Raw genomic sequence first — 16,404 nt, forward strand, 5'->3', positions numbered from 1 at the left:
CATAACTAGAGAAGATTATGAGTAAAAAGAAACAATGTTTAAATGTATATTATAACTTGCTCAGAGCCATGAAAATTTGTTTCAATAAATTTTCTTTTAACTTTAACCAATGAGAAGATAATTTACTTGAACGTCTATGAATGGACATTCTGTATATATTAGAAAAAAAAATGATATATTATGAATCTATTACTTTTTTTCATTTTTTTTCTTTTTTCTTAACGTAAAACCATTTCTTCTCTTTTCTTTTTTAAAACGATATCCTTATCGACGTCAAGACGATCTTTCGATTAGTACATATATATAAATATTAATAATTATAAATATATATATGTGTGTGTGTACATTTAAAAGAGACCAAGATGAAATGGTCGATTCAAAATGGCACCCGCACGTTCACTGAACCTATCCGATTTGCTCATAACACGTTTGTTCGCGTAATATTATTGTAATATTGTTGTAATGATCGATTATGACCAAGAACTTGATGAAAGAAAAGACTTTTTTGAACGTGTTTCTTTTACACGATGTTGTGTGTAAAAATATATATGTGTGCATATATATATATGGATAGAAAGAGAGAGAGAGATATCTCGTCATGATCAAATATTTTTTATAAATTATTATTCGTTCAAGTAGCAAGGAAAATTATTGCTAAATCACCTTGAAAAAGTGATAGAAAATAATATGAAAGAATAATGAAAGAAACAAATATCAAGGGAGAAAGAAAATTAGAAATAATTATTCTAAGATCATTAACAATATAAAATAGAAAATAGATGCATGAAGAAATCGTTCTTTTTTAATTTCAATGATTTCGGTATTGATCGATCTCATAAACGTATTATTAATTTATAATAATATATGCATGTGCGTATATGAATGTTATTCGATTTACATCTTTATCTATTACTCGAGGGCACATCTATTGGCTGAAACGATCAAATGTTAATGAAGAACGGTGTGTGTTATTTGTAATTTCGGGGCTTTCCAAACAACAAATTCGTCTTTGCTCTTTCTGTGTTGCTGTTTGCGCAGATTTAAATCGTTTATATTGTTCTTATTAACAATTATTATTGATATAATTATAGTTATCTTCATCGTAATTATTATTATTATTATTATTCTTATCTTATCCTTATTTTATTATTATTATTATTATTATTATTATTATTATTATTGTTATTATTATTGTTATTATTATTTTTAATATGTATACATAAGATCTGTAAATAATTCTTTTCTTTCTGAACCATATATATAATGTACATATATGCATGTGTTTATGTTTTTATGCATTTATGTATGTATGTACGTATGTTCCTTCTCTATTCTATTGTTTTACCTTTTACTTTTTTCCCATTTGTTAATTACTTGCCTATTATTTTTTATAATATAATATGACACCCCAGACTACTCGAAATATGTATGCCACATTTTTCTGACGAAGGCAGATATGCTCCTTTTATCGCTTTCTCTCTTTCTCTCTCTCTCTCTCTCTCTCTCTCTATCTCTCTCTCTCTCTTGAATCGTGTGAAAACAAAATGATATTATTTACAGTTCGATATAGACATAGAAAGCAAGAATATCATCGAGACTTACATATGTAAGTACATACAACATATAAACACATATATTATAAGTATGTATTATATGTATCTATATATTTATGTATAAATATATATATGTATAACACGTACACACAAAAAGGATATGCAATTCAGTAATACGCGTACATAAACTAAACACTTTCAAGTATATATGCATGTATGTATATATGTATGTATGTATTTATGTATGTATCTATGTATATGCGATATTTTCTGCTTTCATTGAAACGAGACGTTTATCTAGTTTTAACGAACACTCTGTATATAATTTTTGCTTCCAGAAATGCCTTTACGATCGTCCCTCTTTTATCTCTCTCATTACTCTTTTTTTTACATGGTAACATTTATCTTTCGCATGGGCTGATTGATTCATCGAAGACTTTCCAAGGACTAAAAGAGTACTATAAGAGTAATATAAACGAAACATTGCGTTATGAAATTGTTATCTTTCACACATTCTCTCTCTCTCTTTCTCTCTTTTTCTTTCTTTCTTCCTATCTCTTTTCCAAAATGAAATCTCTTAGCATGTATAATAAATTTCGATGTGTCGCGACGAATCGATTTGTCGTATTTTTGAAAATCGAGGCGACGTTCTACGTACTAAAAATGAACAAATTATTATTATTAAAATTAGTGTTAAATATTAAATATTATTATTATTATTATTATTATTATTATTACTATTATTATTATTATTATTATTATTATTATTATTATTATTATTATTATTATTATTATTTATTATTATTATTATCCGAGATTCAACCAGTGATTTCACGCGTTAGACAAGATGACAAAAAGAAACCGATTAGGAAGTATATATTTCGAGAATAACAAATGGCTGGAAGATCGTTTAATCATATTCAAAATTTTTACCGATTCTCGTTCGAGGGTTGTATATTTATATTTTCATCGAGATCATTAATTGAGTTCTGCTATCCCAATTGTAGTTATGTAAGTATTCATGCATGTCTATGTATATATAATATAAATCGTAGAGAAAAACGGTAACATAAAAAAATATTCGATACGGTTGACTATTAACATTTTCCTACAATTTCTCTCTCTCTCTTTCTCTCTCTCTCTCTCTTTCTTTCTTCGTTATTTTCATATTCAATCGATCTCCACCATTTTCATTTTGTTCTGCTGGCCTTCTTTTTTTCCGACAGTATAAAGTTCCAAGTTTTTTATTTTTCTATTATATGACGAAAAATATCGAATATCGAAGTCTATACCCTTCTATCTATCTGTCTCTATCTCTATCACTATCTCTCTCTCTCTCTCTCTCTCTCTTTCTCTTCTTATGTGATCGACTTCGGCTTGTTTCTTCTTTAGGTTCCCCAAAATTCCCCATTTTCCTTTCCGTATCCTTGGCTCGTGCGTTCCTATTCATTCTTGTACGTTCTCTTCATTTATTTCATTAACCCTTTCCATTCTTCTTGAGTTATATTATCTTCTTTTTCTTTTTTTTTCTTCCCATCCTTCTTTATTCTTTTCTCCTCTTCTTTTTCCTTTTTTATCTTTCTCTTTCTCACTCTCTCTTTTTTTCTCTCTCTCTCCCTCTCTCTCTCTCTCTCTCTCTCCTTCTCTCTCCTCTGTCTGTCTGTCTGTCTGTCTCTTTCTCTCTCTCTCTTTCTCTCCCTCTCTCTCTTTATTAATCTTTTTTTATATATTTCTTTTGCTTGCGTTCGCACGTTCAGTTTTGCGAGTCGCTGCCACCGGTGAAGCTCGCTGAAAAGAATAACAACGTTTTGTTTTCTAAAGATTTTTTAGAAAGTTATTCGAAACTTTCGTCTTTCTCCTTCTCTCGCATTTGGATTTTTCGCTCTTGTCCGATTTATTATAATTATTATTGTCATTATTATTATTATTATTATCTTTTTTTATATTTTTTTTATTTTTTTTTCTTATTCTCGTCATTCAAGTAGCATGCAGTTAACGGACAAAAGTCATCGTGGACAGACGCTGAAGTATCATAGATTTCTTCGGTCCTTTTTTATTTTTTATTTTATTTTATTTATTTATTTATTTATTTATTTTCTCTTTTATCTTTGAATTCGAGTAATTAACGATTATCAACCCGCTTGCTGGTCGTTAATGTCATACTCCGAAAATAATATTTATTTCTATTTCTTATTTCGAAAGATATACCTATGTACATGCGCGTACTTCTATTATCGTATGGATCGATAGAGAATGTCAAACTTCGTTGAATTTAAAAACTAAGTAAGCGAGCTCGTTGCTTCTGTCCACGATGATGAATCATTTCATAACTCAAGTTCGTAAGTATAGATCGTTCCAACGTATAAAGCCATTCGTTAGCCGTGCTAACCAATCACATGCAACTGGGTCATATTCACTAATGCGTGTCACTTTAAAAGGTATATTATATAGCTCATCCCGTAGATCGATTTTTCTTCAAAATCGATTTACAGGAACGGCACTTTTATATTCAAATTGTTTTTTTCATTTTATTCATTCAATAAAATGTTATATATATATAATTAATATTTGTAAAAAATATGAAGCATGCCAAATTGTTTTAGCTACTTTTACATACTTATATATACATACGTTGGAGTTATCTATTCTATACTTGCCAATAAAGTATCATGCGCTACATATTTTTTTTTCTTTATATATTCCTTAACAATTTAACGAGAACACTCACGATATACATACATATATGCTTGTTCTACGCATGCTCCAGAAAACATGTCAAGCAGGAAGTATACATAGAAGATCGTCCCAGATAAGTTCATTGGATTTCAGTAGAACGAATATTTTAGTTCTTGCTTTATAGAATATGTATATTCTATTATATAATAAATGTTTATCGAAATGTAACATATAGTTAATCTATATTATCGAAGAAATTTCGTTGAAAATTTGTTGAACATAGCAAATATAAATAAAGGAAAATAAAAAAGTTCGCATGCCGAAAGAAATAGATATATTCACAAAAAGTATAAACGTATATATATAAATATATAAATATATAAATATATAAATATATAAATATATAAATATATAAATATATAAATATATAAATATATATATATATATATATATATATATATATATACGTATTGGTATTCAGATTGATTATAAATTAAGGGCCAGTTGAATATCTCATTTGTTAAGAGAAATAGAAAATAAATTTATTAAGAATAGTTTTATGATATCATTTGTCAAATGTTTTAAAACACCCGACTTTCGTTTTAATCGGAAGTATAATGATTTTTAATTTTTCTTATGGAATATCCTGTATATTTTTTTATTTAATTCAATATTTTATTCAATTATCTTTAAAAAATTATTAAACAAGTATAATTTTAAAACACTAATGAAGTAATGAAATACATACGAAACTATCTTACATTAAGCTTAGTTATCATCTTACTGAAGTTGTTAATTTAAAAAAAACAAAAATTAATTTATAATAATAAAAAAAATATCTTACTTAATTCAATAAATGTTTAAAATGTTCGCCATTATCTTGTATACACAATATATCTTGTAATTATACTTCTTTAGACATTTTATAATATTTCAGGTGTTATTTGATTAACGACGTTTACAATTTATATAGATCTTATAAATTTCTAGATGTTGTTCGATATATTTTATCTTTTATAGATCCCCATATAAAAAAAATCAAAAGACTTTAGATTTGGTGATCTACATGGTCATTTAACAGGTCCTTGATTAATAATGTAACGGTTACCAAATTGTTTCCTATGGGATCAGTTTCACTATGTTTAGTATTGTTGTTTCTCTCTACATAATTATATTTCACAAGTTAATATTGAGTTAATTATTAATTTTAGGTCTAAACTTAATTAATAATTTTTTAAAAATAATTAATTAAAATATCTAATTAAATAAAATACAATAAAAAAATATAGGATATTCCGTAAGAAGAATTAAAAATCATTAAATTTCCGTTTCAATCGGAAAGTTGGGTATTTTATTCCGTCTTCTTAAAATATTTGATATATGATATCATAAAACTTCTTCACATATTTTTATTTATTGTTCCTAACAAAGGATATATTTAACTGGCTTTTAATTTATAATCAATTTGTATAATCGAAGAAAAGAAAATGTAACAACGAGAAGGATTAATTATGAAAATATATGTACTTTTACAAGATAAAAAAGATTAATTGTTTAGGAATGGCTAGATAAAGAGACATAAAGAGAAAGTAGAGAGAAAAAAAGAGAAAGAGAGAGAGAAAGAGAGTGATAAGGGGGCTGGAGGGACGTTCAAAGGTTAGAAAAAAGAATAGAAAATGAATAACGCCAAACGCAAGAATAAAGTCGTAGCTTACCGTAACGAAGAGCATAATGTGAGATTTAAAGAAAAACTGGATCTTATATATTCCTGATTTGTTGCTGTCGATGTCGTTATTGTTGTTTATTTAATTTTCTTTTGTATTAATAGTAGTAGTAGTAGCAGTAGTAGTAATAGTAGCAGTAGTAGTAATAGTAACAGTAGTAGTAGTAGCAGTAGTAGTAGTAGTAGTAATAGTAGTAGTAGAAATAGTAGTAATAGTAGTAATAGTAGTAGTTACTGGATTGTACTTGTGTTGTTGTTGTTATTGTAAATCATGGCAGTGACGTTGTACAATCGTGTTTTCATTTCTCGGTGGTTGTTTATGAACGGTGTTGTTTATGTAATTTCACGTTTCTCAAGACCACCAAAAAATAGAAAACCACTGGCGACTGGGACTAACTTAATGGAAGAGTTATTAGGCACCAACATGTTACAGATAAACATATACGCACACACACATATAACAATAAATACATATCATAAGGCACGGACGTGGATGTGATTGTAGTAATAAACAGTAGTTGTTACTTGTAATAGTATTAGCAATAATAGTAGTAATAGTAGTAGTAGTAGTAGTAATAGTAATAGTAGTAGTAGTAATAATAGTAATAGTAGTAGTAATAGTAGTAGTAGTAGTAGTAGTAATTGTTATTGTGTTCTGAAACGCGAAGTTTTTTATTTATTTATTTACTATTTTTTCTTTTTTTTTTTGTGCATCTTCCTTCGGAGAGATTTTATTTACTGCACTTTGACTTATTTTTAATGAATTGATTTAATCTTTAAACGATATTAACGTCGAACTGACGGATCTTCTTACGAAAACTTTCAATTCTCTAAAAATATATTCTTACGTATCAACAACGAGATAATTGTCTATATCACTTTTTAACGATGTAGACAATTCACACTCTAATGTGTGAATTTGAAATTTGAATACGTTCGTGGATTACAAATAGGAGTCTGGTATCATTGGAAATTTATGAAGGGCCGCTTTTCTTTTTATTTTTCTTTTTCTTTTGTTATGTTTTTCAATGGTATAAGCGTGAATATCGTGAAGCTATCCAACTCGTTAATTGAAAATTCTTCCTAATTAAGCTATCAGCGCTTCATAAATATACAACGATCCTCGAAAAGAAGAATATATAGATATATAGATATGTAGATATATGTATATACATATATATATATATAGAGGGTGACGTTCTGTGTGTAAAGAATACAGATAGCGACAGATATATTAGCAAAGGAGAGCTATTACAGGCATATAATATAGGTAACATCGATGATATCCAAGTGTTAGTCTCGTGAGAGTACGATTTTATTATTGATATTGATCGAACAGAGAAAAAGAGAGACAGATAGAGATAGATAGATAGATAGATAGATAGATAGATAGATAAAGAGAGAGAGAGAGAGAGAAAGAGAGAGAAAGAGAAAGAGAGAGAAAGAGAAAGAGAGAAAGTATTTTTCTTTAAGATTTTTAAATCGATTCTTGCGAGACTGACAAGTGGGAAAGGAATGGGGGCGGGTTGAAAGTCTTGTTTAATAAGAGTGACGAGAGAAGGTTTGCTCGTTTCTTGGACTTCAGGGCACAGTGAAAATGACACATATGCTTTCGTATATAGGTTTTGTACATCCTACGAAATAAACGAGACAGACAGACAGATAGATAGATAGATAGAGAGAAAGATAGTGAGGAGAGAGAAGGAGAGAAAGAGATAGACAGAGAGAGAGAGAGAGAGACAAAAAGAGAGAGATAGATAGGCAGATAAGTGAATACATAGAGACAGAGAGAAATAGAGAAAGAGAAATAGTAAGAGAGAGAGAGAGAGAGAGAGAGAAAGAGAAATAGTAAGAGAGAGAGAGAGAGAGAGAGAGAGAGAGAGAGAAAGAGAAATAGTAAGAGAGAGAGAGAGAGAGAGAGAGAGAGAGAGAGAGACACACACAACAATGATACGCAATGTCGCAGTTGATTTGCTTTCTACCTTCGAATACACTCACACACAAATCTCTTCCACCAATCAGCGTGCTTACATGAAGTTCACTAGATGGAAAAAGAGAAACAAAGAGATATCACACGTTAGATGATGCTCCACGTGAGCAACTCTCATTTTGATTCGTATTAACAATTATTTATGATATATATGGATCTCTCTTTTTTAATATGGATACTCACGAATGATAAATTAACATTTGATCGAAATCTTTCGGAGTCGATCGACAGATATATAGATTTATATCACCTTATAATAATGACAAGAGATCCATTAAAAAGAAAAAAGAAAAAAAAAATAGAATATCTTTCTTCCGACGTTTATGATTGTTGCTAATGAGAAGCAAAGCACGATGGACATTATCTTATGAAGCGTTTTTTTTCGAGCAAATCTAATGAAATGTGAAGGAAAAATGATAGCAATATAAAAAAAAAAAAGAAAAAAGAAAGAATAAAGAATTCGATTTTTGTATGTAATGTAACCTTTCGAGGCAACAATAAAAATATTTTGCTTTAAAAAAATCGTCGTTATTTACATCGTGCAAACATAATTATCTTACGTATGTATGTACTGACGTTTACTTCTCTCAAACTCTCAATCAAAATATAGATCGACAGAGAGATAATATATGTATATGTATATTCATTGTTACGTTTCATTTCGCTATATATTATTATTAATATTATTATCATCGTCATCATCGTCATTATTTATCATCATCATCATCATAATCGTTATCATTATTATTATTATTATTATTATTATTATTATTATTATTATTATTATTATTATTATTATTATCATTATTATTATTATTATTATTATTATTATTATTATTATTATTATTATTATTATTATTATTATTATTATCATCATTATTGTAAGGCGTGCGAAAGAGTTAAATAAGCCAACGAATGGTAAGTATGTAAGGTGCAGTTAAAGAGTAAGCGTTATGCATGATATGAAGAAAAAATATGTTAATTTTGGGAATAGGGATAAGCCGAAGGAGATATGAATGATATGAATGTGTATGTGTGTGCGCGCGCGTCTGTGTCGATGTGTGTGCACGAACGAATGCAAGATAAGGGAATACGAGCGGACGTTGAATGATCTCTGTTCAAAAGGAAGACTTATCGTCTATTCACATATTTTAGTTAAATCTCAATTCAATAGATTGTTCCAACTTCGTAATTTATATTACAGGAATTGCGTATGACTGAGAAATCAATAAGAGAATTTGACAATGAGAATGAATGAAAATATATAATAATATGGATTTGATAGATTTTAATTTTACATTAAATAACGTTAATTGTAATCATAGAACAATCAGAACGTAGACCGTATTGAAATGTATGAATCGACCTTTAATCAACATCAGATATATTTCGATTTTTCGCGACCTAAAAACATTTAAAAAAAAAAGAAAAGAAAATTCTTCTCTTCAACTATAATTTATTGACACGCGGGAACATAATAAAGTGCATATAGTATATGTATTTCAATAAATTTACATGTTCACGGAGTATTTACTACGTTGATTATATTTGATTTTGCAGACGAAACTCACATTGCCTCCTGGTTACATTTGGCACGTTACACAAACATATACATACATTTGTATATATATGTGTGTGTGTATGTGTATATGTACCATATATAGGAACGAGACAGATTCAAGCATTAGCTCGATCAATTGAAATAAGGTATTGTAATTATTTTCATATTTGGAGATCACATGACGCACACGCTTTTACGATTCAAATCAAGTGCTCGAAGATTTAATTTTTTTAGAACATTTATCTTCAGAAGACAAAAAAAAAGAGAAAATAAGACAAAAGTTTCTATACATTGGATACGTCAATCCAAGTATATATAATTTATGATACTTGAAAAGAGTTACTTCACGAGCACTAAATTAGTCGTTCGATATATCAATGACAAAGAACACTGAAATACCACCAACATATATATTTTATCACCGACACACTTTACATATATACACACATATATATATATATATATAATGTATAAGTATATATATATATATGTGCGTTTGTGTGTGGACAGTTATAGTGGCAATGTTATAGCGTTGATCGTAATGTATATATAAGGAATACTTACCAACTATAATGATCAATATAATGAGTGCGATGACGCCCATGATGATCATCATCTGTTGAAAAAGAAAATATCATAAAATTAATCTTGTCATTTAATAATAAATAACGATGAAAACAAATTTTCAAATGAAAAAAAAAAAATAAATGAATAAATGAAAAAGACGATCAAAGAAAAATATTGAATTACCTTTAAATTTTGTAACCAGAACTTCCTTTTCAGTTTTCCCGCTTGTTGTTCAAATTGCGACGCTCCTTGCTGAAGTGCGTCTGCAAAATAGAAAAGAAAAGTAGGGATCGATAATATCGATAATAAGAGAACATTATGGCCTCAGTGGTTTCTTTGAATGGAACGGAACGATTAGTACGGTCCAAAAGTATAGTAAACGATTTGTTTAGCCAGGCTGCACGCGGTGCGATGAAACGAATTATCGAAGCCGGTCAGCCGGTACCTAACTCGAAATTAGTATCGATTCGAGAGAATAACGTCACGATAATCGATATATCGGCGCGTGCGGTTAAATAGGAATCGCGCGCACATGCACAAACATATCTTGATTATAGAGTTAGATAAAAAAAGTTAATTTGATTTTTACCACTATGAAAACATATAAACTATTATATTATAGTTTTGTATGGATTATAATTTCATCTAGAAAATTTTGAATAGGTATATATTTGCAAAACTTTGAAAAAACAATTTGACTGAAATACCTTGAATGTATATATATAGAGATTTTAAGGATTAATATAATGGATTTAAATAATTGAATCGCAGAAAGAATGTGATTCTTCATTTTCAAAAATATTGGGAAAAAATTCTTTTCCATCGAAGTATATATTTGATATAATGAAATGATGTCTTCCTGTATTATTATATTTATATATACTTATATAGAAATTCCAGGGATTAGTCATAGGGATTTTGTTGAAACAGAGAAAGTTTAATGATAAGTGAGCAACTTACCTGCTCGATCATCAAGCTCGGAAAGCTTTTGATCACGTTCAAGGACCTTCTCAACATTCGTCTTCATAATGTCGACGACCTCATCTACCTGCGCCTGCGTCGCCTGCAGTCGCTTTTGCGAGGCGATCTGCTGAGGCGTCCTAGGACCACCGACAATTCCATCGGTTCCTGCACCTGCACCCACGCCAGCACCCGCGGCATCCGGCGCCAAACCGCCTTCGGTGGCCCTGAAAAATGTTATTTATCTTATGTCTATCTATTTATCCTGCCATCTATCTATTTATTTATTCTACCATCTATCTATTTATTTATCTTACCATCTATCTATTTATCTATTTATAATTTACAAAATCGTTTCCATCCATTCATTTATCTTATCCATCAATTTATTTACATTGTACAAAATTGTTTTTATCTATTCATCCATCTATCCATTTATCTATCTATCTCTCCTATCGATTTATTTATCTATCTATTTGCATTTTATAAAATTGTTTCTATCTATTTATCTATCCATTTATTTATCTGTGTATCTCCATTCACAATCTATATATCTCCATTCACATTTTACAAAATTATTTCTACCCATTTATTTATCCATTTGTCTATTTATCTATTTCTATTTATATTTTACAAAATTCTTTACATTCATTCATTTATCTATCTATCTACCTATTTTTCTTATCTATTTATTTATCTATGTATCTATATATCCGTTTGCATTTTACAACATTGTTTCTTTATCTATTTACATATAAAAATTGTATCTATGAATTCATCCATTCATTTATCTATCTATCTATTTACATTTTACAAAATTCTGACTTATAGTCCTGTGTTAAATTTTAATTGCATCATAACAGATATATTTAATCACTTATAATTATTATTAATATATTTAATATATGTAATACACTTCGTTAAATATATTTACATAAGCAATTGTTATTTTTATATAAAATTATAGGATTTTAATAATTTAAAATTGTTAACTATTATTTCACAATCAAAATTCATTGTATACATCATAAAATGTTGTATATTTCATAGTCAATTTTTCTTTTTCTGAACATAGGTAATATAGCAAGATTCAATAATTTTGTCAAACTGTTTTAGTCAGGCCATATTGGCACCATCTTAACGTTATATTCAAAAGGTCGAAGTTCGCGACACGGTTTCTACATCAAAAAAGAAAATAATAATCCGATCTTACTTGCAAATATTATTTATTAATGTCTAAACCCGATGGTATTTGTTTTCCATTTTGATAAACACGCGATAGATCGGATAAATTGTTTCATTGTTACGATGAACTTGTTAATTAAAATTTTTGAAAGATACCACTACGGTTTCCGACGACAAGTCATCTATTTTCGAAGTATTTTCTTTTATAGGGTTTTTCTTTTTTTTTTTCACCGTAACGTTTGACCTTTTACACACGACGAGACCTTTTCTCAAATACCTGCCGGCGATGTTAATTTCATTATCCTAGAGTTTATGTTGAGATAATGATCGTACCGTGCATATTACGCTCTCGACGACAAAGCTGTTAGGTTTCTGTTTTCATTGTGTTATATGTAATTAGGGTGAATATTTAACTTTCTCTCGAATAGAAAAAAAAAATATCATTTGGGAAAATGATTAATTAAATAAAAATTTCGATAATTTCGAATTACCGATCAATCCGTACTTACAATAACGGATCAAAGTTGAACGCATTGATACATTTTTGAAAACATATGTAATTATTGCACATAATTACATTTTGAAAATATATTTCTAAACTATAACATATTGTAATATACGTAGCTAATTAAATATTTCATGAAAATCAATTGTATCTATGTACAATTTGTAAATATCATTTTCTTTTTATTTTTCATATCGTCCATTATCATAAATACGTTATACTTGTTTTTGTACCCAATATTTATTCAATAATTAATATTATTATTACTGTAAACAAAAATAAAATTATTACTGTAAACATTCTTCGTGCCATAATTTCGTATTAATCTTTTATAATAATCTAGATTGATTTTATCCAATTCTTCGAATTTTTATCGAATTTTTATCAAATTCTTCCTGTACTCTGATCCAGAGATTATCGTTTTAATCATAACAATATCATTTTTATATTGTAAGTTTTATTTCCTTTTTTCGTTCTTTTCCCTTCTTTTTCTTTTTTTTTTCTTTTGATTAATGAACATCTTCTTAATTAATTTTAAACTACGGAAACATGAACAATTTGAAGAGAACGACGACTAAACGAAGACGTACTTATACATCGATAGATTAAAAAACGTTCAGAGTGGTTTTATTTTTGGTGACCAATTGAAGAACCAAGTGGCAACAGCCGCGATCGATCATCGAGTATACATATATTCGAGTATGATAGAAAGAGAAAGAGAAAGAAAAAGAAAAAGAAAGAGAGAGAGAGAGAGAGAGAGAGAGAGAGAGAACATGACCAAAAAGTTAATCATATTTCTTACTGTATATCCGTAAACAGGATAGACATTTAATAAGATTAACGTGACATGTAAGTACGTCAACGAAGAACTAGCAGTGAGAAAAAGTACAACAAAAATAGATCTATAGTAATGTAAAAAGAACAACACGAAAGTTCGATAATCGTATTAATATATTGATCGCGTTGCTACTCTTAGGTATAAAAGTTATTTGATTAAATACAAAGTTATTCGATTAGAATAATTGTAATTGAAGGATAGAAAAAAAAAAAGAAAATATTTTATTCGTTCATTTTTTTATCAATGGAAAAAAAAAGAAAAAGAAGAAAAAACAAAAAAATAATAATTATTACAATTTTTTTGGGTTGTATAATATTAATTATAAATTGTATTAATATTGATCAATTAAGTATTAAATTACATTATTAATTAATATATATATATATATATAATATATATATGTATATATTGTAATCGAAGGACATATTATTTATAGTAACAAAAAACGAGCATAAGTTTCTACGTAAAAAAAAAGAATAGGTAACTTTTCAATGACGAAACGTTCCTACGATATCGTTTACTCCCACTCATAGCGTTTATATACGTACAATACATACATGCATACATACATACATATATTACATTCGAGGCACATATTTCTTTTTCACGATCCAGTCGTAGGACATTGCTGTTAAATGCGCGTTCATCATCGATTTATCTAAATATAGAAACATCGGCTAGGAGTATAGACGGGTCTACGAGGATCGATTCTTTTTTCTTTTTAGTTGTTTGTTTTTCTTAGAGTCTTCTCCATTTTTTTGTTGTCTTTTTTTATTTATTCATTTAATTATTATATATTTTGTTTTGTTTTGTTCTAATTTTTTACCAGATGATGACTTTAACGTAATACCTATGAACTACGATGATATTATTATTTTTTAATTTGTAATCTGTTCCATATTAAAATAAAATAAATAACGTCGACATACAAAGATCGATCGATTCTTTGTATGACATTTGTACCGATAGAATATTTCGAAGATATTATTAGAAGAAGATCGTTACTCTAATCTTATTTTTCGTTAAAAGACAATGTCGAAGAGGATCTAACGGTAAGGGTAAGAAAAGAAAGTAGCCTTTTCGTCTTTAAGACGACGTACTTCATGGTTGAGACGGTAAAAGTGGTTCGAGCTTGAGACCGTGCAGTCTATTGGAAATTCCATTAACGTGCTGCGGATGGATCTCTCGTATGTGAGTGGATCGATTGCTATACGACAACGAAGGCCACGAAAATAAAGAGAACGTTTTCTCATTGCATTTTAGGTTTATTCGTTTATCGAAATTTAGATAGAGCTCAAAACAGTGTCATAATATGAAAGATCGATTTGAAGTGTCGCTTAAAGAAAGAATGAAGACAAATAATATGGATGAAGATATAAAGACAATGAACAAGGAAAGAGAAAGAAGGAAAGAGAGAGAGAAAGAGAGAGAGAGAGAGAGAGAGAGAGAGAGAGAGAAGGAGAGAGAGAAAGAAGAAAATGTTCTCGAAGAAACTACAGTCTTAGAATTGATGAGAAAGTCTTATCGAAAGGCTTCCAATCAGATTCTCGTCAGCAAGAATCGATCGAAAATTCTGACCAGCTAAATGCGTCATCACTGAGAAGGGATGTCAAATAACGATTGTTTCTCTCTGCAATAGAACTACTTTTTTCCTTTTCTCTTTTTTTCTTTTAACTTTTTTTTCTTCTCTTGGACAATGGCATCAACTTATGTAGATATAAAACGAAGAATTTCTCTTTATATATCTTTTATATAACACTCATTTTGTTTTCACCGACTTGCCCTAGTAAAAGAGTTTCCACGTAAATCGTTCTTTAAAACAATTCCATTCGTTTTGACGTAAGTACGTACATATATATATATATATATATATGTGCGTGTGTGGTATACGTAGCCAATGAGTAATTAAAGGCTAGGAACGAATAATGAACCAATTAAGAGGAAACCATCCAGTTTTAGTACGATGGGCGTCGTACGTGTTAAAAACGCGTTCGAACGTTCAAACAAACGAAATAAACTTTTTCTTTTTTTTTTTTTCTTTAATTTTCTTTTTTTATTAATTTTTTAATATCGATAATTACTCACATATTCGTTCTCTTTCGCTCCTGTCCTTTTCTCTACTTCTCACGGCCTATTCTCGAGCCTTTGCGCCACCCCGTCGTCGGACGTCGAGCCCGTAGATTTCGCGAGCGACTCTGCCAGTGGCGGACTAGATAACCGTGGTATTGATAAAATTTCCAAGCACAGACAGACACACCGTTCTTTCTCTCTCTCTCTCTCTCTCTCTCACTCTCTCTCTCTCTCTCGATATATATCGAACTGAGCTCGAAACGACATCTCGAATCGACTGTTCGATTCCCTTTCCTTTTTCGTTAGTCCTTACCCCTCTGTGTCCTCTTATCCCTCAATGTGCTTCCCTTCGTGTTAAATTCGAACAAATGTTTTTCAATATATCAACGAAAATTTCGTTATTTCAATAATATCATAATAAAATCATATATTTCACGTGTTATCGATTAAGGTGATACGATTTTTTAATCAGCAATTCGTTTCTTGTACGATCTTATACAATGAAGAAATTTGAAATTTCCGCGTAAAATCAGAGAATCGATGGTTAATGTTCGATAGAATCAAATATCGCGTTAGAGTGCGACATACTGCGCAGGCGCAACGTAATATGCAGTCAATAAAAGCCGCCCCCGTCGTATCAACCCCCATGCGCGAACACACCCCGCTGAGGTATAATGCAGGTACGTAATAAAGTTCGTCTCAAGCCCTGTGTCGATACGATAATGATTTACTATACGATAATGATTTATAAGAATTTTCTTTTCTTTCTTTTTATG

At 29.3% G+C, this 16,404-nt stretch overlaps 1 protein-coding gene across 1 annotated transcript in view; it reads right to left on the reverse strand.

Annotated features, from left to right (window-relative positions):
• nSyb (neuronal Synaptobrevin) overlaps positions 1 to 15,805 on the reverse strand; it is a 21,929-nt gene extending 6,124 nt beyond the window's left edge. Inside the window, exons 1-4 of the mRNA XM_035879737.2 lie at positions 15,644 to 15,805; positions 11,031 to 11,257; positions 10,254 to 10,333; positions 10,068 to 10,119 (exon numbers count right to left, since the gene is read on the reverse strand). Coding sequence (XP_035735630.1) covers positions 10,068 to 10,119; positions 10,254 to 10,333; positions 11,031 to 11,257; positions 15,644 to 15,645 — 361 coding nt within the window. The 5' untranslated portion in view covers positions 15,646 to 15,805. The remainder of the gene's footprint in view (positions 1 to 10,067; positions 10,120 to 10,253; positions 10,334 to 11,030; positions 11,258 to 15,643) is intronic.
• Positions 15,806 to 16,404: the final 599 nt, after the last annotated feature.

The sequence above is a fragment of the Vespa mandarinia genome, chromosome 1 (genome assembly GCF_050613455.1).
Source record: "Vespa mandarinia isolate Hongniang chromosome 1, ASM5061345v1, whole genome shotgun sequence".
Lineage (NCBI taxonomy): Eukaryota > Metazoa > Arthropoda > Insecta > Hymenoptera > Vespidae > Vespa > Vespa mandarinia.